A 26248-nucleotide genomic window follows, 5' to 3' on the forward strand; every position below is an offset into this window, starting at 1 on the left:
GGTTCATGTGTGCTTGTGTTTAAGTAAATCTGCTGAGGTAGCCCCAGTTTGGTCAGGGACCTGGTGAAGATACAGAGGTTTAACCCTTTGCCTCCCACTGTGGTCCCAATCCAGATCTGTATCGTTGTCCCCCACCCCAGTTCTTTGTGTCTGCTATTTGCACGGGAAGGAAAGCTCCCATTGGCACCAATGGCAGCTTTCCTTCTGGCGCAAATAACAGGTAGAATCCCCTAATGGGGGGTCCCACTGGGGTCACAATCCAGATCACGTACGCTGTATCTGCTATTAGTGCTGGAAAATAGGCTTCTACAGGTGCAAATGGGAGTTTGCCTTCCAGTGCAAATAGCAGGTGTGGTGGGCAAAAGATGTAACACTCCTTTCTGCCCTACCTCATCAAAGTCCAAGTTTAGATCAGCCCCCCCCCCCCCGCTTGCTATTTGCATATTTAAAAATCATCCACGCACTTGCTAATTGTGTGAATTGCTCCATGTCTAGCTTGGCACTTGGACTGAGAGTTGTGCATGGTTTGAAAGGGTCCTGTCACTACTGCTCATCAATTCCTGTGGATGAGCCAAACTTCAAATGTTTTGCAAGAAATAACTTGTCTCTACTTAATCCCTCCATGCCATTTGGTAAATCTCTACCGTACCTTTAAAGTAATCATTCCTTCTAAATGCAAAAAAAAAAAAGCCCTAATGTACACTGTTCTTCTTGTGTGAAATGCTCCATCCCTCTTTATCAGTCGAGCTGCCCTTCTCTCTTCAGCATGCAGTACATTCTCCAGAGCTGCAACACACAAAATCTTCCCGTCACCATGACCTACTTATTCTCGCTTTGCTCTTTCTGAAAAGAGTGTAAATAGAAACCTGGCCCCTTGGCACCCTCGATCTGCCTTTCATAAGGCAGTCCCAAATGTGAGCAGAATACTGGCTACACCACCATTCATTAAGCAAACTAAATGTCAAATCCTTGCTGTTTCCAGTACGTTTTTCATGCCATTATTCCTATTTACTCGTGTCCTTTCATTTTAGAAAGCTGGTAGCTGGCCAGGCTTAAGCAATGTCAAGTTTCTGTTAAGCAGTTAAAAGGAGCCTGCTCCAACCTGCTGCCCTCCAGATGCTTTGAACTACAATTCCCATCACCCCCCAGATCATTCGAGTCCAAAACATGTGGCGAGCACCACCAGGCCAATGAAAACTGTGGGGAACCTTGGGCCTTCCAGATGTTGCTGAACTACAACACTCATCAGCCCCAGCAACCATGACCACTGGCCAGGGATGATGGGAGTTGTAGTTCAGCAGCTTCTGAAGGGCCAAAGCTTCCTCTCACCTGGTTAAAGGCTACTTCCAGGTGAAACATCCATTCCTAAGGTACCAATGCAACATTCCTATTGAGAGTTCCTCTAGAATTTGCAGCAACCCTGTTCCTAAATAATGGAAGAAAGGAAGCACTACTTTGTTGTTGTTTTTCTTAATTCAATTTATATACCACCATTTATCCAAAGACCCCAGGGCGGTGTACAACATTAAGAACATAGTCTATACAGCATAATAATAAAAACATAATGCAAAGCATAATAGCAAAATAATCATAATAATGGCATTTTAACTACTGGAAAAGAGGAGGCTGAGAGGAGATATGATAGCCATCTTCAGATATCTCAAGGGCTGTCATATGGAAGATGGAACAAGCTTGTTTTCTCCTCTTGTGGAGGGTAGGACTTAAACCAATGGCTTCAAGTTACAAGAAAGGAGATTCCAGCTAAACACCAGGAAAAACTTTTTGACAGACTTGTTCGACGGTGGAATGGACTCCTTTTGGAGGTGGAGGACTCTCCTTCCTTGGAGGCTTTGAAGCAGAGGTTGGATGGCCATCTGTCATGGATGCTTTAGCTGAGATTCCTGTATTGCAGGCATTTGAACTAGATGACCATTTGGGTCCGTTCCAAATCTACAATTCTGTGATTCTATTATTCTAGTGGAGGTGGACTCTGAGTGCTAAACACTTTGAGCTCACAACCTTAAGATAAAGGCAGAAGAAAAGGTGAGAGAGGGTGGAAAATGTTCTGGATTCAGCCTCGCCAATGAAGCAAGAATTCTATGTTTTGTTTTATTTTTAATTCCGAGCCCCTCTCATCGTTAACCCAGTTTGTAAGAGGGGGTTGCCTAGATCTCCTCCTCCAATGGAAGCAATAGGGAGCCTGTCACACACACACACACACACACACACACACACACCTGGAGGCTGCTAAGCTTCAACTCCCATCAGCTCCAGACAGCAGGGCTGATGCTCAGGGATAAAGGTGGGCTGTAGTCCATCATCATCTGGAGGGCTACAGCCCCAGCCCCAAGTGGCTGCTATTTACTTTGAAAACCATTCATGCCATGGCAAATTGCTTGAGTGGTGCCATGCCTGGTTTGGCTGTAAGAGAAGTTAAACTGATCCTTATTCCCCAAGTTCCCCCACCCAGCAGTGCAAACTGACCTGGGTCCCAGCTTTTGCTATGCTTCAGATAGATCCTACCTCATTAAAGTAACGGTAAAGGGACCCCTGACCATTAGGTCCAGTCATGGCCGACTCTGGGGTTGTGGCGCTCATCTGGTTTTATTGGCCGAGGGAGCTGGCGTACAGCTTCCAGGTCATGTGGCCAACATGACTAAGCTGTTTCTGGCGAACCAGAGCAGCGCACAGAAACGCCGTTTACCTTCCCGCTGGAGCGGTACCTATTTATCTACTTGCACTTTTGATGTGCTTTCGAACTGCTAGGTGGGCAGGAGCAGGGACAAGTAACGGGAGCTCACCCCGTTGCGGGGATTCGAACTGCCGACTTTCTGATCGGCAAGTCCTAGGCTCTGTGGTTTAACCCACAGCACCACCCGCATCCCTTCCTACCTCATTAAAGGTGTTTTAATCTGTTTTACAACATCCACTTGGTCACACCATTCAAGTATGCAAAAAAGCACCTTTTTAAAAAAAAAGGCAACTGCAGTCTAGCTTGGCCCGGAGAAATAAACAAAGCTGAGTTCTAGTTTTAAGGGTGAAATGCTCAGGAACTGCAGACATCCTTATGCATCATTCATGATCTCCTGCTTTCTTACATCCTGTCTTGCTTTCCATCATGCTCCTGAGATCTAAAAACAACTCAAGCAGCAGACCTGCACTGGAATTTATTCTGCATGCAAAACAATTAAGAGCCAACAGCAGATTCACTCTTCAGATGCTCCCGAATGGAATTCCAGGCACAAATCAAAATGTCAGCTCCAGGAGGAGGATTTCATTTTGGCATCGAAATTTTAAAGTTCACCACCTCTTATCTTTTCCCCTGGCAAAGGCATCCCCTGACAGAGGCCAACTCTAGGGAAATGAGAAATTCAAAAGAAACCCTTTTCTGCAGCTCGTGAAAGGGATTGACTATTCTATGGTCTTTTAAATATATTTGTGGGGGGAGGGGAGTTATTGGTTTGTTTTCATTTTACTGTGTATTTTGTGTTCCCATTTTGTATTTTTATGTCGTGACCCAACCTGTGATATTTGGATAAAGGTATACAAATTTAATAACAATTAAAAATTAATAATAATAATATTGTCACAGTGTCATTGCAAACTCCCTGCTTCCAAGCATTGAGAATGCCCTTGGGAATGGCAATAATCCAAGTACGGAGGAAAAGCTTGAAAGGACTTAGTAAGACTCACAAGCTCCAACTGCCTGACTTCCCTCAACTGTATACAAATCACGCCTCCCGTACCCCCCTAAAAAAAGTATTTAAGGAGACCACTATAAAATGTATTGGGTCTGGAGGGCCCTGGCCCCCCACCACAGAGCTGAGTACTGGACAATGTCACCTAGATTCTGACCAATGTAAATCACCAGAGACATATGGAATTTTTTTTGCAATATTCACTATATTTACAAATACAGTGGAACCTTGGGTTACATACGCTTCAGGTTACATATGCTTCAGGTTACACACTCCGCTAACCCAGAAATAGTGCTTCAGGTTAAGAACTTTGCTTCAGGATGAGAACAGAAATCGTGCTCCAGCGGCACAGCGGCAGCAGCGGGAGGCCCCATTAGCTAAAGTGGTGCTTCAGCTTAAGAACAGTTTCAGGTTAAGAACAGACCTCCGGAAGGAATTAAGTACTTAACCCGAGGTACCACTGTATGCAGGATGAGAAGGGCAAACAGTGGCCATGACCAGGATGACAGGGTTGATTTGTTTCTGCTATAATTAATTGTGTTTCTTATGTTCTCCATCAGTCAGGCTGTATGCGGAAGATAATTATAGCTATTTATAGCGTTCAGATCGTTCACAAGTAACAGGCTTTTGCTTAGTTGTTGTTTTTCTTAAAACCAAAATAGGAGGCAGGATCTTGGAAGTCTGAAAGATGCTGATCCTTACGTGAACCCAAACTCCTTCATGTGCAGCTAGCCAAAGCAAAGAGTTACAACAAATGGTTGATAAGTGACTAATCAGAGTCAAAGAGCATAGGAAGCTGCCATACTGAGTTGGCTTGATAGCAGGGGATTGACTACACTGGGAGAATCTCCCCAGGATTTCAGGAAGGGTCCCTCCCGGCCCTACCTGGAGATGCTAGGGATTGAACCTGGGACCTTCTGGTGCAAAGCAGATGCTAAGGACCTTCCCCACAGAATTTGTCTTGCTGTTCTTTCGTCATTCTGCTACGTTATGGACACCTCCCTCCTGGTCTTTCTTTTCTACAGCTGAAATACCGAATTTTTGCTCCATAAGACGCACCTGACCATAAGACGCACCTAGTTTTTAGAGGAGGAAAGGGGGGGAAGCCCCGTTTTTTTGAGGATCAGCTCAAAGTTGTGCAGCTTCTTTTGCAAAGGAGAAAAATCCTGTTTTTATGGGGTTCAACTCACAGTTCTGCAGTTTCTACAGTTTCAAGACAGATAATCTAATCAGCCAGTCACATGTCACTGGGGAAACAGTCTCAGTCTGGAGAACATTCAACAATGGAGGCCTGGGCAAGGGGGTGGGACTGGAAAGGGAGCCAGTGATTGACCACACATTTGCTCCATAAGACGCACAGACATTTCCCCTTACTTTTTAGGAGGAAAAAAGTTCATCTTATGGAGCGAAAAATACGGTACTCCCAGCGGCGGTTGATCCATTTGAGCAAATGAGGCACTGCCCTCAGCCAGCCCTCACTTTCCTGTCTTCTTACTTAACAGCAAGTTTAGAGCGTGGCCCTGGCTGTCAGCTTCATCCTCATCACTCTCAGTGTTGCCGTTGTAGAACCTGGTAGGGAGGAGGATGGGGACAACACTAGAATTTGTTGGCTCTGCCTGTCACTGGCTCTAGCGCCACCTACTGTCGATCTCCCTGTCTTCCACCCTACCAGTCCGAACAGGCTGAATACCACTGAATATGCTACACTCCTGCTTAGGAGGGGAGTACTCTTGAACACAATGTCTACTTCCAAGTAAGCAGAATCAGGCCACACACTACAAGCATACTTCTGAAAACCAGTCACACACCCAAAGTCATAACTTAAATACATACCTCCTACATTCAAGGTCCAACCCAGGCACATGGTTAGAATCCCGCAGATCAGGAGGAGTCAACAAGGTACCACCCCAGATGTTGTCTAAATACATCTCCCAGCAGCCTATGCCTGGTAGTAAATGGTCAGGGATGATGGAGGTTGCAGTCCATCGACATCTGGAGGTACCATGTTGGCCCCAGGGGAGAAAATCTCATTGAATGAGGGTTTAGTTCTGATCAAATATGTATATAATCATGCAATTAAATGCACTGCTACCAGGAGCTAAACCATGGTTTGTCTCAGCATTACATGCAAATCTGAGCTCATGGTTTGTCTCCCCCAACAAACCACGACCAGTAAGCCAAGAACCAACCTCGATTATGAGGTTTGCTTAAAACAACACAAGCCTGGGTTCACACATAACACTAAGCCAAATCATGACTTAGCTCCTGATAGAGCATCAGCAAGAGTATGCGAGGAGCAAAGTAGCCACAATTTTCCCAATGTGTACCAGTGCACTTGCTTGTTCTCACTAAGCCGTAATTTGGCTTAGCGTTACATTTAAACCAAGATATTATTTTCCTACGCATGTTGTTGGGGGTTTTTTATGTGCATTTCCTTGTATGTTTAGCACTGAAATAAAGGACCACAAGTCTGGCTGTACATGAATCGTGTGGGTGGGTGTGCATCCACATATATTTGTGCCCATGCATTTAAAAGTGATTACTAGACATAAGCCCAAAATAGGAACTTCAGCCCATTTATTACAAGAGCCTTCTATGGCTTGGATGAAGGAACAGCAGTTGCCAACCACAAAGTTACCTTGTTCTACAGTTCGCTGCCATTGAAAGCTTGTATGGTCCATCTTGTGTGGGAAGCTTATTCCCATTTAAAAACAGGAAAATAAGGTTAAGTCTTGCAATGTGGAAATCAAAGCGAAACATGGTAGAATACATCATTCATTGAGATTAAGGTACGTTTCCTTACCTCAGAGCTATTTAAGTGGCATGTGTGAGTTCCTGAAAACCAGCCCTCATTTGAACATTGGTCAATGTCCACTTTTTGTAAGTTTATGTCCACTTTCACAACACCCCTGGAAGAAGAATAAGAAATACCATTAATTCACATAGATTCAACACAACATTTTCCTTTCACTGTTAAAAATGGTGGGAATGTAGTGCTGAATCTTAATTGCATTTATGAAAAGCTATGGTTATTTGATTTGATGTACTGTATTTCTAGGATACTAACAAACAGTAAATAACAGCAGAACATCATAAATACAGCATAAATCATATAAGATAATTAACAAAGCATGAATAAAACAACTGCAATCTATAAAACACTAGTAACTAAACAGCAACCAGAAAATAAGCTAAACAAGACATTTACAGCATGGGTCATATAATATGATTAACAAATCAATATAGCATTTCTATAAAGCAATGTTAACAACATTAACAAAATAGCACCTAAAAAGAAATTCAGCTAAGCACTGTTAAATCCATACACACCAATCATCTCACTAAGTTGGTTCTGATAACGAGTGCCAAACTTGCTCTGGTTATTAGTACCATGAGTAAAAAGGATACCTTTTTAGTGGGCTGTTACACATTAGTGGATAGCTGCAAATGCTTTATGTTTTGTGCAATTCTTCATTTCAAAAGCTTGTGTACTCCTACCCATCCCACAGATGTTGGCCCAGTCTAACCTATTCAGTCTCTCCATTACAGTCTGAAAACAACATCACAACAAGCTCCCAGTCGACTCTTAAGCCTTCTCTGAATCATCATCAGCTCATGTGTTGCTCGACATGAGATGTTAAGCTGGAAGAGAGCCATTCGTTTTGTTTCCGCCATTGTCAATAGCTGCCAGTATCACATAAAGAATTGCATCAAGCAGATTTCACAATTTTCACAGTACTCTAATAGGAGTTGTATTCAGCTAAGATCTCCTCTGAACAGACCCATTGAAATCAATGGACTTTGGTTAGTCATAGAATCATAGAACTGTAGAGTTGGAAGGGACCACAGGGGTGATCTAGTACAACCCCCTGCAATGTAGGAATCTTTTGCCCAATGTTGGGCTCAAACCCACAACCCTGAGATTACGAATCTCATGCTTTACCAACTGAGCTATCCACAGGACTCCTCGCACCCATTGATTTCAGTGGGCCTACCTACTCTGCGTATGACCAACACTGGATGCAATCCAATATTAGTCAATTAGATTTATGAGCCATTTGTGGAATTGGCTCCCTTTGCAGAATGTTCTTGATTGAATCAGAAGGCTTAGAATTACTTAACCAACTACAGGTACAGAGCCTAAGAGTCCTGCTTGACCTGCTTTTCAATAAACAGGTTTGCTGTGGGGGCCAGAAGTGCTTTTTATCTTCTGTGTTTATTGTGTAGACTCATCCCTTCTTCAACAGAGAGGATTTTTCAATGCTGACTCATGCTTTCATAACTCCCTGCTCAATACAGGGCTGCCCTTGAATACAACTCAGGTACTTCTGGCATCTGAATTTTGGACCAATCTTTTCGGAGAAATATTTTTAAAAATGTTAAATGTCCCATCCAAGCCTCCCCACAGGTTGCCCTTTTGAACTTGTGGGATGATCCAACAGCAATTTTACCAAACTAAGGAACTTTTGACATGGATGCTGGCTGCAACGAGAATTGCTTTGGCCCAGAAATGGAGGACACTACAGGGCTTAAACATAACATAACCCACAAATTACACATTTCTAAGGTCAGGAAGACCAGGGACATTTTCATGCAGTTAGGCAGAATTTCATTTGTGAACTGCCCTGAGATGAAGGGGGAGGGGGGTTATTTGTGGGTTTTTTTGTTTTATTAAATATTTTATGTCCTGGTTTTGTATTTTTTTTTCCTGTTGTGAACCTGGGATCTTTGGGTGAAGGGTGATATACAAATTTAATAAATAAAAATAGCAAGAATGATTTGAGGCTTCTCATGGTAAGAAACGTTTGGTAATATCTGTAGTTCAAGTTGCGACTGTGAAGGCACAGGACCAGGAGCCAAGAAATGATGGCAAATCTAAGGAACAGGTGCGGAGAATTTCAGCTGCTCCAGGTGACTCCTGGAAGTGGGCCACTAAACCCCCGGCTCAATGCTGGAAATCCATCAGTAGAGCATTGCTGGTAGGTGGCTGAAAACCTCCAGTAAGGAAGGGCCGGGCACCCCTCTAGGTCAGGGATAGCCAACATGGGGCTCTCCAACTGGGCTACAACTCTCACCATACCTGACCATTGGCCATTTTTGCTGAGGCTGATAGGAACTATAGTACAACATCAACTGGACGGCACCATGTTGGCTACCCCTGCTCTAGGTAATTGACTCCATTGTCGAATTAGTAATAGCATATTTCTCCTATTCTCCTGTACATGAAGCTGATTTAATCAATCCCTAGGCTTCTGAAGCAACAGAGTAAGGCTGTCTACACACTCCCATTTACTCTACATCTAGTGCTCTCCCCACCACTGGGTTGGGAAGCCGTGTGCACGTGACAACAACCCCAATCCACATCCACCCTGTTGTTTCTTGTGAAATACTGCATTCTGATGCACCAAACCAGTTTTGATCCCAATCGAGACCTGCTCATTGGCTGAATACATCCCTGCTTCCTGGTGTGGACATACAGCAGGCAGATTAAGATACACAGAAAACCGTGCTGATCTGTACAACCATGTACAAACACAGTTTTGAAATGCAGCCAAAAGAAAAGAACAACCTCACTGCGTTTTAAGCCAGTAACGCATACACGGCCAAAAAAGCCTGTTCACGTATTTGAAGATTACTTCCTTCAGTGTATTTAAAGGGGGTGAGAATTGAGGAGCTTAAATTAGAGAGGGAGGATCAGGAACAAGGTAGAGAGACAGTAGCATCAGAAACAAACAGAGGGGTACCACGTTAGTACATGAAGGAGGCTGGGTATTCAACAGAATATTGGATGTAAAACACAGTGGGCAGAAGTAGCCAAAGGAGGTGAAATAGGAAAATATTTAGTGGCGGATGCAGTTTGCCCAGGATGGGTAGTGGATTTATTTGAGTTTATATTGAGATTTTTACCTTGCACTGTTATTCTTTTTTTACTTTTGAGAGAAGAAATAATAATAATATAATAATAATAATAATAATAATGCATCACAGCTTATCTTGAAACCTCCATGACCAAATAGAATTAAAAACCTAAAAATGAATTATCTATTAACCTACTAAGCAGGTGCCGTATTAACTGTGCTGTCCAGATGTTTGATCAGGACATAAGACGTTAAATGCACGATAAGTACAATTTGGCTTGTCAGCAGCATTAGATCAGCCTGATATTCAGTGAGACTGGCAGTGGCGCTTTTCAGAATTCGGTATTCAAAACGAACCAACGAAGGTAATTGAAGACCATCTGACATTCGTATAGCACATTTTGCCCACAGAAAGCTAGCTCCCCAATGTCTATCATCATCATTGTTTTTATTATTTACAATGCTAGCATGAAGTACTACAAACTTAGTAGTTTGAAAGCCCATCAACAGATATGTTGCAGCTATGCACACTGATCACAGAATCGTAGAATTCTGAGTTGAAAGGGACCACAAGGGCCATGCAGTCCAACCCCCTGCAATGCACGTATCTTTTGCCCAACGTGGGGCTTGAACCCCTGGCCTTGAGATTAAGAGTCTGGGGCTCTACCAGCTGAGCTATCCCAGGCTGAGAATAAACTATAGCATGTTCAAGTGTCTAGAGCAATTCAAATTCATTAAATCAGAGCAATCCATACAAGAGGACAGAAAGACAAGCCTGTTATTACAAACCCCATGTTGCAGGGCAGGTTGCATCATTTGGGAGAAAGGTGAGACAGAGGAGCAGGTGCTAAATGAAACACAGGGGGAAGGACCATAGCTCAGGGAAGGAGCAGCCCCCTTAGAGGCAGAAGGTCCCAAGTTCAATCCCTGGAATCTCCAGGTAGGGGTGGGAGAGACATCTGCCTAAAACCCTGGAAATACACTGCCAGTCAGTGTAGGAAATATTGAGCAAAATATACCTATGGTCTGATGCAGCATAAGGCAGTTCCCTTTGTTCCTTCAGCGGTTGTTAAAACCTGGAAGTTAGTTTTAAGTGGTGTGGGATTCAAAGACTCCCAAACTGTGGTCCATGGGCCACTAGTGATCTGCAAGCTTCATTCATGTGGTCCGCAGCATGTGCACATTAAGTGTTCGTTCTGATTTCTAATTATATTATATTGCTTTATTTCCTTTTTTGCTCCTTATATTGTATTTTATTGCATTGCAATCTAAAATCTGTAGCATGCAACTTGCAACGCTATGGAATACAATATAAGAAATAAAAGAAGCAATGAAAATACAATTAAAAATAGTTTAGCATGTAGCACAGCGCATCACAATTGCTACAACAGGCAGAACAATCATTAAGAGGTCCTCAGCAATTTTCAAGTCATCTGTGAGGGAAAATAAGTTTGGGAACCACTGACCTATTGTATTATTAGTTATTTTTTATATTACATTATTTATATATGACATACATCTCCTCCACATTTTATACTCACAACAACCCCATGAGTCATACCTTTCAACATTTCTCTGATGAAAATAGGGACGTCCTAAGGAAAAGAGGGACATTCTGGGATTAAATCAGAAACCGGGACAGCTCCTGTAAAGCCAGGACTGTTCTTGGAAAATAGCAACACTTGGAAGGTCTGCATGAGGTAGTTTAAACTGAGAGTGAGCGATTAGCTCAAGGTAACCCAGTGAGCTTTGTGGCTGAAGTGGGGATTTGAACCCTGGTCTTCCAGGTCCTAGTCCAGCACTCTAACCACTACACCAGCCCGGGGACTATGCCACACTGATGGTTGGAGGGCATGAAACACTTGCAGAATGCAAAAATCTCTCAGTGGAAAATCATCTTTCTCCTTGCTGTAGATTCCATCTAGAACAGCTAGATTCAGCTAGAAGCACAACAGCAGTAATTGGCTGCGTGGCAATACAATAAGGTTGCTCAGCAGAGCTAGGAAGATTGTGTTACCTCCAATTACGGCTGTTGTGTATGGCCGCCATGCTAATCTTGTGCACATTTGAGCTTTGCACAGATATGTCATAAAGGCTAGAGTGCTTACATTTCATTTGGCCTCGCTATTCACACTGTCTCTCTCTCTTTATCCATGTGCCTGTATGTATATATGTCAACCCACTGAGACAAACACTTCATGCATCCAGGTCTAAACCACGAAAGCTCCTGCCAGAATTAATCTATTTGTCCTTAAGAGGATTTCTTGCTGTGTTTGCTGCAAAAGACTCACACAGCTAACCCCTCTACAACCATGACAGGAGAGGAAGTCTATAAATGTCAGGAGTCGCTCTTTGATTGAAAAGGCACTCAAAGGGAAGTTGGGGCCCTCCTCTCACAGCACCCAGTGCTGCAAGTATACTAACACTTTACTAGGAAGAAATCTCGCTGGAGCCAATAAGACCTACTTTTAGGTATCCACGGTTAGAATTAGGCCACCTAAACTCAGTGGAGCGTGCCTCCAGGGGTGAAGTCAAACCGCTGTGATAGCAGCACCAAAGTGGCCTCCTTGGGGTGCAAACCTGGGCAGTGTGTATGGCGGTCCTGGGCTGCCCAGACAACAAAAAAACCCTCTCAGCCACACTGATGTGGTCGAAAGGAAAGGAAAGCAATACATTTGGCACCAGCTCGGTGGTAGGAGTTGCCGGAACGAAGCATACATGGCGCCATCCAACCATCTTAGGATCAGAGTTTTCCTTCTCCCTCACTTCCATACCATCCAACTACAGTGGTAACTCGGATTACAGATGCTTCAGATTACAGACTCCGCTAACCCAGAAATAGTACCTTGGGTTAAGAACTTTGCTTCAGGATGAGAACAGAAATTGCGCAGCAGCAGCGCGGCGGCAACAGGAAGCCCCATTAGCTAAAGTGGTACCTCAGGTTAAGGACAGTTTCAGGTTAAGAATGGACCTCTAGAACGAATTAAGTTCTTAACCCAAGGTACCACCGTATTTCCAATGCAAAACCGGGACACATGTCTTCCAGGGTGTGCTCCTGGGCGAGACACATAGCCAGCCTCGCTCTTGCCAAGCCCCCCCCCCCAAAAAAAGCACTTTCTCAGGGCGAGAGCACACAAGATCACAGCACCAAAAATGGCCACCGAGATATTGCACAAAGAAACAGGATGTCCTGTTTTTCACAGGGCATCTGGAAGGTATGCACTTCCTTCTACCACAGCATGAGAAGAAATTCCTTTAAGTGCCTGTTAAAAACATTTTTTTGTTTAGGCAAGCCTTCAGACATATGCAGAATGCTGGCATGTACTTTAATCTGGTTTTGGGTTTGTTTTTGCTTATTAGTTTTATTTATTTATTTATGGGTGTTTTAAACAGTTGTTTTGGATGCCATAAGAAATCTGAAACATTTGTTTTATTGTATCGTAGAAACGAAGATCCTCTTAAGAGTATGGTGCAAGATGAAGGAAAACTATGATTTAATTCAGAGGTATAGCATACTGCAGCGCAGAAGAACGTAAGCAGAAAAATTACATACCCACGCCATGTAAATTATGACACACGACTTTCTCTCTACCAATAAGAAGCAGGGATTTCTCCTGTCCCAAGTAAAGTGGTTGTGTGCTTCAGAAACAGCCCTGTATGTGCAAATCAGTGGTTAAGTAAAGACTGGGGACTTGCTGGGCTGAGATGTGGACAACTAGGGTTCAAATCCCCATTCAGCCACTGTGTGACCTTGGACCAGCCATACACACTCTCTCAGTGGCGTAGCGTGGGTTGTCAGCACCCGGGGCAAGGCAAGTAATTTGTGCCCCCTAACCCTAACCCCCAGATGTTGTGCCCGGTGCGGCCAGGCCCCCCTGCACCCCCCACGCTACGCCACTGCACTCTCTTACAGCCTAAGCTACCTCACAGGGTTGTTTTGTGGATAAAACGAGAGGGGAGAGAACCAAACACACCACCTCAAATTCATTGCAGGAAAGGTGGGATCTAAATAAAAATATTAAGCATTTGAGAGAGAAAGAAAAGACTTGGGAATGCATGTGTGAATGCATGCTCTAAGTCAACGCCAGTGCAGAAATCCGAACTCCAATCGGCAAATGTTTTCCCATGCAACACACTATGATCTGGTCCATGTCTGCATGAAGACTAGATCAAGTCACATTATGGAAGGGATAGCTCAGTCGGTAGAGACTATTAATCTCAGGATTTGGGGTTTCAGCCCCATGTTAGGGCAAAATATCCATCCACTGCAGGGGGTGGGAATAGATGACACTTGTGGTCCCTTCCACCTCTACAGTTCTATGATTCTATGTAATCCCCTCCCTACGGTTCATCTTTCATAAATGTGGGCAGCTTTCTCTCCCAGAACTGAGCAGATGTACTACTACCATATTTTTTCCCCCTCCGGCGTGCATTTTGAAGAGGACAGCAGCCTTCACTAAAAATAAATTTAATCAGAAAACTGGGCACAGCAATGTGGGCATATGAATCAGATCCACCTGCAAAGGGAAATCCCTCTGGACCATTTGGAGCAGTTTGCAAGAGTCAGGTCTGAAATCTATCTTGTCAATGAGATTATGGCAGTTTCTAATGCGCCATCAGATATATGGCATAGATCACGGCATATCTGGGGAGTTCCCGGTAATTTAATCAAAAGAGCTCGTTAAATAGTCTTTTCTCGCTTCAATTACTGCTTGGCTGAATTCTGCCAGCAGAGGAAACACAGTACAGGATGAAGCTTTCTATATGCAAAAACATAATGTTTAGAAGGAAGGGAGGACAGAGAGGGAGTCTGATTCTCCCCACCTCCACACCAAAAAATAACCCCCCTGAATCATTGCAGGAGCTGACCATTAGGTCCAGTCATGCCCAACTCTGGGGTTGCTGCGCTCATCTCGCTTTATTGGCCGAGGGAGCCGGCATACAACTTCCGGGTCATGTGGCCACCATGACTAAGCCACTTCTGGCGAACCAGAGCAGCGCATGGAAACGCCATTTACCTTCCCGCCGGAGCAGTACCTATTTATCTACTTGTACTCTGACGCGCTTTCAAACTGCTAGGTTGGCAGAAGCAGGGGCCAAGCAACGGGAGCTCACCCTGTCATGGGGATTCGAACCGCCGACCTTCTGACCGGCAAGTCCTAGGCTCTGTGGTTTAACCCACAGCGCCACATGGCAGGACAGAATTCCAAACAAATATGTGCTCTCCCAGCCCTGTCTCAGCGATATCTATGCTGGATTGGTTGTGGCCACAGAATGGAAGATGGCAGGATCCCCAAGTACGTGCTTGACAGGGAGCGGGCTTCAGGCACCAGGCCCGTTGGCAGACCATCTCTGTGCTACAAAGATGTCTGCAAACGTTACATGAAGGCTAACAACATCCCACATTGCCATGTGGGAATCCCTTGCGGACAACCGCAGCGCATGTAGACAGGCAGTCAAGTCCATATCAGCAACCAGAGGAGGAATGACCGGTGGGAGGAGAGCGGAGGGGGGGAGAATGCCATGGTGCATCTGCAGCAGCACAACTGGATGCCTTCATCGGCCCCAGCTGCAATAAAACCTGTCTCTCCCACATCGGACTCTACAGCCACAGCAGGCGCTGCAAACTGCCAACAGCTTGACTTCACCCACAAAGGCGCGTTCCTCCATGGCTTCCCAAGATAGACAGGTACCAACATCAGCTCCTGTGAGCTCTAGCAACTAATGCACTCACTGCCTGAACATTACAAACAGAGGGAATTAAAGATCCTTCCCCTATTCAGAGATGGTGAGCACACTTATTCTCACTTACCTGGGAATGTGCCCACTGAACTTAAAGGAGTTGCTTCTGAACAGACATGCATAGGATTGCAGTATGAATTTGCAGAGATCAGAAGCGGGGGTGAGGAAGAAATGTTCAAAACTGGTTTGAGGAACCATTGGCTCTCCACATGTTGCAGAACTACAACTCCCACCAGCCCCCAGCAAGCACAGGCAAAGGTATGGTGGGAGTTATAGTTCAGCAACAGTTGGAGGACCAAAGGTTCCCCACACCCAGTTTAAAACAAGGCATTCTCAAAAAGCAATAAATAAATAAATCTAGGGATAAAGGAGAGACAGTGATTTACCAAGGGCTGGTTCTAGAAAATAGGAACATTTGAAGAATATGAAATAAATACAATCCATTTCCTAAATGGGAAGAATGCCTGTCCTTTAAAAAAAAAAAAATCTGTGTAGCACATTTTGCTTTGAGTGTTGCAGCCCCAAGATAAGCTGGAAAGGATATCAAATGCTGAAGGCTTGTCTGGTGAGAAAATGTACTGAAAGGTTATTTCTCTCATTCCAATGGGAAGGACCAGGCAAACCAGAACATTAATATGTCCCTAACAGATGGCTCACAAGAGGCATTTTGCTGGGGGAAGACTCAGTGCAGCATTTTAAGGAGAGAAAGATGAATATTTCATCCTTTTACTCTTAAGGGACTCAACAAGAGGAGTTTGGAATTTTTAAAAGCCTCGTTATCACTCAATGACACAGAGAAAGGGAAATTTAAAAGCCTATTTTGAGAGGCATGTGTGGTGATTAATTGTAATGATATAATGACACAGGTATAATTTTCCCCACTTTTTTTAACATTTCAGATTGTGAATGGATTTAAATGAAAATTATGTTTCAGTTGTATGATTTGCTAACACACACATGGAAAAGGTGCTTAGAACAAGAATTTCGTGATTTTGCTGTTTTGTGTTGCTTTGATCCATTCATTGTACCTTAGTTGCATGTTTCTTTTGTACTAGGAAGTGCTGTTTTTATTTGTTAATTCTTTGCTATTGTAGAAGGCCACCTTGAGCTCAGCTTGGTTGCTGGAAAAGCAGTTTAGAAATATTATATTGAATCAAATCAAGTACAGCCAAACATCATTCTCCAGGCAGTTCTGTCCCTCCAGCCACTAAACAGGCAACCAGATAAGTGGTTCAACTCTCCAATAAAGCATGCAGGTATTGCCTCAACTAGAAATATGGGTGTGTATTTAACTAAGTCCTAATCAAAAATAAGTTAACCCTGCCCATTAGCTTCATTGGGTCTACTCTGAGAAGGACTGGCATGGAATACTGCCCATGAACTCCATAGGTGTGAGGAGATAATATTAGGCTGTGGATTGGAGAACTCCTAGTGCTTTTTGGCCTTCCTGTACGTGAGGCAGCAACTAAATAAAAATTATTTAGAAAATGATTTATATTCCACTGTATCACAGAAAGCAGTTGAAAACAGAAAACAAAAAGCTATGCAACAAAAGCATACCAAGTAAAAAACAAAGACGAGTAAACCATGGTGGAGGCGTTTAAAAGTTGGCACAGAAAACGCCTACTGAACCTCTGTTGGGAGAGAGTTCCACAGGACTGGGCCTATGACACTAAAGGCTCACGTAAACTCCATGTTTTTCTTTACGCAAATGTTCATGCTTTTTTTAAAAAAAAAAAAACCCACACCCTGTTTAAAATTTCATAGAGCCACTGAAGTCAGATGAATTGGCTTCTGGGAAGCTGGGATCTGACAAGATTCTAGCCTTGCAAAGCCACCTGGGGAGGGCTGCGTGAAAACAGCATTAGAAACTTCGGTATATAAGCTAGGCACCAAATCTTGAATCTAGCTTGCGGTCACCACAACGGAATGTCTATTCGCTAGGGGGTTGGACTAAATGACCCTCACAGGGCCTTCCAACGCAACAATTCTGCAATTATTATCTCAGCTACATTGCTTGCCTATAGCTTGCTCTTACAATTTACTTGTCCCAGTGCAAGAAGGAGGAACACACATAGTTGCAACTGGACCCACGCCAGCAGCAAGATGCAACTGCCCCCTGGCTAATTTTGAGCAGGACGTCATGGACCCTCCGCTCCAGCCTCACCCTCAAGGAGCTGGGATCGAACAGTGCATGGTTGTTGCGTCCTTCTCATGCTGCCCTCCCTGAGCTCCTTTGCAAAGACTCTGATCAGATCCCAACCTTGCAAAGTGCTGCAGGGCTGGCTCTGGGAGGGCGGCATGAGAAACACCTCCCCCAAAAAAAGGGATCTAGTCCATTACAAGGCCCAGGTTCATAGAAAGAAGAAGAGTTTGGATTTGATATCCTGCTACCCAAAGGAGTCTCAAAGCGGCTAACATTCTCCTTTCCCTTCCCTCCCCCACAACAAACACTCTGTGAGGTAAGTGGGGCTGAGAGACTTCAGAGAAGCGGGACTGGCCCAAGGTCACCCAGCAGCTGCATGTGGAGGAGTGGGGAAGCGAACCCGGTTCCCCAGAATCCGAATCTGCCGCTCTTAACCACTGCACCACACTGGCTCTCATAGAAAATGAAGTCTATAACATGGTATGAAAATATTCAGCACAGATGTGATAAGGCGAACCTAAGAAGGGCTTTGCTGAATCAGACCAATGGCTTACTTAGTCCAGCATCCTGTTTTCCACAACGGCAAACCGTATGCTTATGGAATATCTAAAAGTAGGGCATGAAGGCAACCACTTTCTCCTGATGTTCCCCAGCAACTGGCATTCAGTGGCATGGTGTCTTGGGTCCTGGAGGCAGCACATAGCTTCCAGAGAGATCCTTTTTCCTCCACGAATTTGTCTAATCCCTTTTTACAGCCATCTAAGTTGGTGGTTGTGAATGGAGGTGGAAAAGATCTACTGAATGCCAACTTCCCCGTGAGACAAAAACCGACTTAAACCATACTCATCGCTAAGAACTGGAAAACTCAAGATCTACCCACACTGGAAGAGTGGCAGATGCAACTGATGGACTACATGGAACTGGCCGAGATGACTGGCAGAATCCGAGACCTGGGAGAGGAGAGGGTTGAAGAAGACTGGAAGAAATTTAAGACTTATTTAAAAAAACATTGTAATTTGGTTGAATGTTAAGAAAGGATGCTAGATCATAAATAATTGTGCACCACTAAATTAGATGGAATTAAAATGACAAGTAAGTTGAGGAAAAATTATAAATTTATTGGAGAATTAACAAATTATAGTTAAACGAAAGTGACACAAGATTGTAAACAAGATGATAAATTGCGGGCAAGAATTGACAATGATGCAAGTTGGAGCGGGAGATGTGAGGGAGTCCAAAGAGGTTAAGAAAGTATGTTATGATATATGTTATATTGTTTTTTATCTTTGTATGTATGTTTAAAAACCTTAATAATATATATATATATATATATATAAAACCGACTTAAACCTATGACTTGTTGGGATGTTCCGTTCCACCTTAAGGAACAGGCATAATTGTTGTGTGTCACATGCCTGTTTACACTCCAGCACAGCTTGCTGGGAACTTCTGCTTGTGCATAGCTTTTGCTTATGCTGTTTGCTTTGGACACGAAGGAGATCAGACATGTTTCCTTTTGTCTTGATGTACGCTGAATAAACTGCTTGTAAATATGCTCACACAGCCTCTCCTGCTACTTCCATTGCACAGTGTTTACTCCGCTGAGTAGCATGCCCTAGCTTCTGAAGCTCGGGTCGCAGATTCATGCTGCACCAAGAACTGGAGTTTGCCTGGCACACTGGCCGGTAGGCTGGAGCCAGCTGGGGTCCTGCCAATTGCCCCCGTTTCGTTGGCTGCATGCCAACATGACTATCCCTCCAGTACACCTGAGTGGGATAAATGCAAGAGGGGAAACAGCTGCAGGACTTGACATCTTTCCACAGGGCCTGCAAGACAGAGCTGTTCTGCCTGGCCTTTGGTTTGGACTCAGTCTGACCCTTATGTTTCCCTCCCCTTATGGTTGTGATCTATGGGCTATTATTAAAATGAGGCTGAATTTTAAATTGTACAGTGGTACCTCGGGTTAAGTACTTAATTCATTCCGGAGGTCCGTTCTTAACCTGAAACTGTTCTTAACTTGAAGCACCACTTTAGCTAATGGGGCCTCCTGCTGCTGCCACACCACCAATTTCTGTTCTTATCCTGAAGCAAAGTTCTTAACCTGAAGCACTATTTCTGGGTTAGCAGAGTGTGTAACCTGAAGCGTATGTAACCCGATGTACCACTGTATTTTAAACCTGTATTTTAGATTGTTTTTTCCCCCTGTTATGTTTTTATTGTAATTTTACTGGTGTTAGCCGCCCTGAGCCCAGCTCTGGCCGGGGAGGGCGGGGTATAAATAAAAAAATATTTATTATTTATATTTACTGGCAGTAGGTACAGAAAGTGTCATGGTACTATTGGAGCTACCTAATCTTTGCAGGTTTGTGGAAGATATATGTTAAATACGTGTGCAATGACCAGCATTATTCTTTGTAGGTAGGAAAGTATAGTTTAACTGCTACCATGATGACCTCTACTGGACATTTTATGTGGTAAGTATCACCTGTAACAGAAACCTGGGCCCTTTTCTGTCCAGGGTTAGGCTGGATGGCATCTGATAATATCATTAAATTCTGCAACAGTGTCGCCCCATTGACCAGGAGCAATTTTCTTACAAGTTAGTTTTAACTTTACATAATGAAACATGATGCTTCACAGCACAGAGAGAAGCTAACATGAACTGCAACAGTGCATGCTCCAAGCAGAGTATTCTTGTGTGAATAAAGGTTGCACTTATTGGAAGAGATTTTAAAGAGCTGCAGCCAGTTTCTTGGAAACCTATTCCTTTGTTACCATTGAGACTGACCCAGTTGACTTCTGATTGTCTGGAAAAACTCAAGCGAGCACCCCTCCACTCACCTCTCTCTCTTTCTTTCTCTCTTTCTCTCTCTCTCTCTCTCTCACACACACACACAATCAGCTTTACAGCTGGGCTTATTTCCTTTCTAATCCAACTGGGAAGCTCAGAGGTTGGTCAAGTACTCTGGCAATCCCAGATTCCCACCAGCCAATTGCATAACCAGACAGGAACCTCAGTGGAATAAACCAAGGGAGTCCCTAGTTTACTTGGGAAGTCAACCAAAAGGGCATTTAGTAGCTAGATGGAGATGTGGGTTAACCCAGATTAGAAGGAGACAGGCAAGGAGCAGCCTCAACGGACAAGGGGGGAAGGCTAGCACATTGTTTGAAGTGTTGGAACCGTACCCCCCCTAGAGAGTCCAATGGCCTGTCAGTGAAGTCAAAGATATAGTCACCAGTCTTATTTATTCATTTTCAAAAGGTCGCTTTACAAAAGGAATTCCACAACACTACTACCAAAGGCAGATAGAAAACCAAGGGTGGATTCCCAGGGTGGCTATGATACCGTACAACCAAAGCTTGCCAGCAGCACTTAATAAAAAAATATAATTCTTAGGACATCCATCAGGAAGTGCTTGATTTTGTAATGTGCTTCTACATATATTTTTTTAAAATGACAATTAAGTCTAACAATGCACAGCAATTTGAAAAGTCCACCTTCAGCCTTTTTTAAAAAAAAATAGTATTTGTTTCAATAGTTCTCAGAGTAAAAATGCAGGAAACCATCGTTTGAATTGGCCTTGAGTTGCACTCTGTGTGTGTGTGTGTGTGTGTGTATGTGTGTGTGTGAATGCTGCCAACAATAAATTATTTAAGCAAATCTTTCTCTGTTATGTTCTCTGGGCTTACAAGCTTCTTCTCAAATCAGAAGTGGCAGAAAGCAGGAATCAATTAGTATACTGCCTCCCCCCAAAAAATCAACCCAGACACCTGCTTTGGCAACCAAAGGAAACTGCACACATTTTCTCAAAGTAACCATTACTTGGCTCAACCAGACACTGTGCAACTGAAACACTCATCTAGCAGGAGAGCCTGAAAAGCACTGGACCAACAAGCAGACAGAAATGTGGATGAAGGAACAAGGAATGGACCCGAAACAGATGGAGAATCAGGGTTGCCAGATCCCAGCTCAAGCACAAACAAAAGGATAACACTTGTAGTCCAAATTCTCCCATTCATATACCAAGAGCAGGAAGTTACTTCCCATAGCTGAACTGTCTCAGCAGTCTGAGGCTTTGGAATATGTTGAATAGTACATTTTCCTGCAAAAAAAAATCTTGAGAACTGAAGTTTCTTTAAGGGTGCTTAGGAACTACAGTTCTCTGAAAGGTAAACTACCTGTGAAGGATCCCCAGGATTCTTTGGGGAGGGGGGATGTGCTTCAAATGTATGATGTGCACACATTCCTCAGGCTGGAAAAAGTCTATCATTAGCACTGCTGTGTACATAAGGATAACTGTGCATGATCTGTAACTATTACAGCTGAATCCATCATTCGGCGCTCAGCCTCCGGTTCTATTGCTCTACTGCTATAATGTGGTAGGTACAAGAAACTATTTTTATTATGCACATACACACTAATGCTGAAAGAGATCTGCAACTGTTAAGACATACACACCCAGATTAAGTAAGGTGACAATAACTGGGAACGGGGGTGGGGTGGGCTATATTGTCCAATGGGTTGAAGTATTTAATAGGGTCCAATCCTGCAGAAGTTAGCCCCAAAGGAGGCTGAAATTCCAAACACACTTAATAGATGCATCTGCCACTCAACACAGCAGGGCTGGCTTTCGAGTAAACCTGTGCAGGTTTGCACTGTCTGTCCCATTGAAACCAGTCGTGTAAACTAGTTCAGATTAATTTAAAAACCCCATTGCTTTAGATCATAGTTAGGCATAACTTACGTTAGCTGGAACAAAGTCACGGTGTTCTGTTGATCCTAGCAACAGTACCAAACTACCAACTTTGCAGTCTCACTGGAGCTGGAAGTTTTCACAAGGGGCAATCCATCTCATCAGGAATGTGATTCCCTCTCCCCCACCCACACACACACTTTAGCTGTCAAGTCAAATGGCTAAAGGAAACCTTTTCACAGAATTTTGCCTCGTTTTAGAGGAGGCATGCTAATCTCAGCCCAGATGGTTTTGAAAAAGAAAAAAGAAAAAACCCTTCTCATAAGGGTTTCCTTCTTGCAGCTGCTGTTTTATATTAAGGTACTGCTGCTATGAAATTGGAAATAAGGGTGCCTGAACACAGAAGGACTTACTTCTGAATAAATACACATAGGACTGGGCTGCAAACAGATGTTCCTATGGCCCTACTCATGCTACAAATATCTTTCTCTCTTTTAAATAAAAATAAAACATCTCTAACTTTCCTATCAGGTTGGAGAACAGCATTCCAGTTTTATAGGGTGCAAAACAAAGCTGCAATCTCATGCAAACTTACATGGGAGGAAACCCCACTGAATTCAGTGTGGAGACTAACTTCTCAGGCTGCGCTGAAGTTAAAGGGCTTAACTAATATTTGGGAAGTCTGTGCAAGGAGCTAGAGGGATTCCAATGTTCTATGCAAGTATATTCTCGCTACTCACAAAGCTTTGGCTTCTTAAAAGCAAAGAATCCCTTGTTCACATTTTGCTACAAAAAAAGAACCAAGAGACTTCAGATCTCCTACCTGAATTCAGGAAGGAGGTTCGGCTGAAGCCCATAAAAAGCTGCAGAGAGGGTGACCAGCCAAGCCGGCTTGTAATTCCCATTCTCACACTCCAGGTAGGGAGAGGACCATTTGATGTGGCTCCTCTCCGAGGCCACCGGGTGCCCATCCCTCCTCTTCAGGCTGCCCTCCAAAGCCTTGGCACCGGGAGGACTCAAGCCCTTGCGGTGCTGGTGGGGCCTCCCCTTGCGCTTCCAGGCGTGGAACCACTCGGTCTCGCTGGAGGCGTTGGCCAGGTGGTGAGCCCCGGAAGACAAGTCCTGCAGGAGGATGTGGCTGTCCTGCCGGATGGCCTGGAGGAAGACCTGCGGGGCGGAGGACCAGGGCTCCAGGTTGAAGGTGATGGCCGCCCGGGAGATGTTGGGGTCCCCTTCCAGCAGGCTCTTGATGAGGATCTGGTACCACTCCAGGTCCTCCTGCAAGTTCTGCTCGCGGCTCCGGTTGCTCTGCAGGATGGTGTTGAGGAAGTTGGTGGCGTGCAGGAGCGTGTCGAGGGCGCCGTGCAGCGACGGGGGCGAGGCGGCCAGGCGGGACTTCCCGGCCCAGGGGGGAGCCAGCTCGTACCTACCGGAGCAGTTGGCGTGCCTCAGCTCCCGAGGGTCGCCCGTGTGGAGGAACGAGGCCACCTTGGCGGGCACCTCCGGGGGCAGCCTCTGGGCCAAGACGGGGCTCTTCTCCGGGGAAGCGCTCCAGGGAGGAGCCGCCGCCGCCGGCGCCGCGCTCTTGGGGTAAACCGTCTGCTTCTCTCTGGCCGCTTTCCCTTTGCCAGGCGCCGCCTGCCCCGGGCTGCCCTCGGCGGCCGAGCCCAGGTGAGCCGAGAGCAGGAGCGCGAGGAGGAGACGCCAAGGCAGCCCCATGTCCTCCGAGCGCGGGGTGGGATGCTGTGCAGAACCCGAGTCACCTGTAGCCACGCCGCTCCTCGCCCGGGAATGGCGCAGGCTGCCCGCCTCTCGCCCAGGTTGCCTCCCTCCCGGCTCCGGGGAGATGCTATAGTTAGCCTGCTTACGTCTGCCTTCTTCCCCCGTCCGCCGCTGGCAGCGCTGGCAGGCAGGCAGGCAGGGCGGGATCCGGGCAGCGCTGCCTACGAGGCGGCGTCCCCCTCCTCCAGGTGCGGCCGCCGCGGCGCCTCCATCGCGCGCTCGGTCCGCGCGGCTGCCATCCCCGCCCGAGGCGCCCGGCGAGCGGGAGGCGGGGCGAGGGAGAGACGCGCAGCAGGGAGGGGCCGGGAGATGCTTCCCCTCCGGCAGGCGCCCGCCGACTGGGGCGCTCGGCTTCCCCGGCTCCGCAGCAGCAGCAGCAGCCCCGCCTGCCTGCCTGAAGGAGGCGGCTGCGCTCTCCCGACTGCTGCGCCCACGGCCAGCCCCGTTTGGGATGCGGCCCTGCTCATAGGTGCGCTCAGGACGCCTTCGCAGCTCTGGGTGGCCGCGTCGCGCGTCAATCACCAGGTTGCCGGGCGGTGGGCAGGGCGCCGGCGGGGAGGTTGGGGGGGGGGTGCAGAGCGCGGGCGCTCCCCGGGAGAGGCGGGCCCGCCGGGCGCCTGCAGAGGCCGCCTTTGCAGGGACCCTCCGCCGCCTCCTCGGGTCGGGCCCAGCGGCAGGGAGGGAGGCAGCCCCGATCGGCTGGGATGCATTGCTTATCCTTGCACTTGTTTAAAGGTGGTAAGAGAGGCCTGGAGAGCAGGGCTGGGTGTGAATGCCTGCCCCGAAAGGATATTAGGTTCGGTATCTTTATATATACTGTATATATATTTAATGGTATTAATGAATGGATTAATAACGGAACTAGGCGGAGATGATCGGAGATCAGGGAAATGGAGACACCTACTGGCTGAAGTTTTTAAAACTTCTCTCGGAAAGATACTAAAAGCTGAGCGGGAGGCGGGAAGACAGGAATAGCAGATGAGGAAATGTGTTCAGCGCCAGGGAAGAACCCTAGTTTGTCCTGGCTTTTAGTTGGGATGCATGGAAATGTGGGGGTGCTTGTGTGTAAGTGCATGGAAGATTTCCACATCTCAGTGGAAATATCCCTGGGCGAGCAGCAGATTCAGTGGAAATCCACTTCACAAAGCTTCACAAGGTTTGAAGCAAATTTGCAGTCTTTTTGTTAAACTCTGAAGCCCATAGCAATTATATCTATCTATCTATCTATCTATCTATATCTATCTATCTATCTATCTATCTATCTATCTATCTATCATCTATCTATCTATCTATCTATCTATCTACATCTCTTCATAGAATAAATATTTGATGTCTCCTGTAATGATTGTGGTTATTCATTATAGTAATTATTATGTGTTTTGGCCTTGATCCAAGGTGCAGTTATGCATACTTTTATGTCCCATTGTTGATGATGGAAATAAAACAACCAAACAGTGTTCAGTTATAGCCTTTTCGAAAGGTCGGCGGTTCGAATCCCTGCGGCGGGGTGCGCTCCCGCTGCTCGGTCCCAGCGCCTGCCAACCTAGCAGTTCGAAAGCACCTCCGGGTGCAAGTAGATAAATAGGGACTGCTTACCAGCGGGAAGGTAAACGGCGTTTCCGTGTGCGGCTCTGGCTCGCCAGAGCAGCGATGTCACGCTGGCCACGTGACCCGGAAGTGTCTCCGGACAGCGCTGGCCCCTGGCCTCTTGAGTGAGATGGGCGCACAACCCCAGAGTCTGTCAAGACTGGCCCGTACGGGCAGGGGTACCTTTACCTTTACCTTTGATAACATGTGTGTGATGCTATGTAGATCATAGGAGGGCAGTGATCTTGGTCTGGCTCATTGAGACCAATACACATTTTTCCATGGATGGCACCTAGAAAAAATGGACTAGCATTTGTTTAATTGGCTGGTAAATATAACTGTGCTAATAATGCAGTATAAGCCAAAGAGTCATATCGTGGCTAAGCGACAGTGAGTGTGAGTAAAATTCCTTGCCGCTACTACAATCACCGTCTCTGTCTAGTCTCTGTCTAGTCGGCTGATCTGCTCTCTAATGGCGCAATGCCTCTTGACTGTGCAGATTCTTAATGGGCCTTCTGCTGCTATTGGCTTACTTGCTCTGACATCATAAAGTGACTTGCCAGTCATGACTAGAGACAACTAAAAGCGCTTCCAGACTGTCTCCATTTTCAGGTGGGATTCCATCACACACAAGTAAACTCAGGTTACAAATTCAGGTTAATGGGGGAGAATTTGCACAACTAACTCGCTTCCCTCAAAAGATCAGACTTTTTGTGTTAAGGAAAGTGTCCAGAAAATGCA

General features: G+C 45.5%; 1 protein-coding gene across 1 annotated transcript in view; it reads right to left on the reverse strand.

Moving 5' to 3' along the window:
* The window catches only part of GPR158 (G protein-coupled receptor 158), a 122749-nt gene extending 98416 nt beyond the window's left edge, over positions 1-24333 (reverse strand). Inside the window, exons 1-2 of the mRNA XM_083704648.1 lie at positions 22962-24333; positions 6502-6607 (exon numbers count right to left, since the gene is read on the reverse strand). Of these exons, the coding sequence (XP_083560774.1) occupies positions 6502-6607; positions 22962-23857 (1002 nt within the window). The 5' untranslated portion in view covers positions 23858-24333. The remainder of the gene's footprint in view (positions 1-6501; positions 6608-22961) is intronic.
* Between the last annotated feature and the right edge of the window lie 1915 nt (positions 24334-26248).

The sequence above is a fragment of the Podarcis gaigeae genome, assembly GCF_964106915.1.
Source record: "Podarcis gaigeae genome assembly, chromosome: 12".
Classification (NCBI taxonomy): domain Eukaryota; kingdom Metazoa; phylum Chordata; class Lepidosauria; order Squamata; family Lacertidae; genus Podarcis; species Podarcis gaigeae.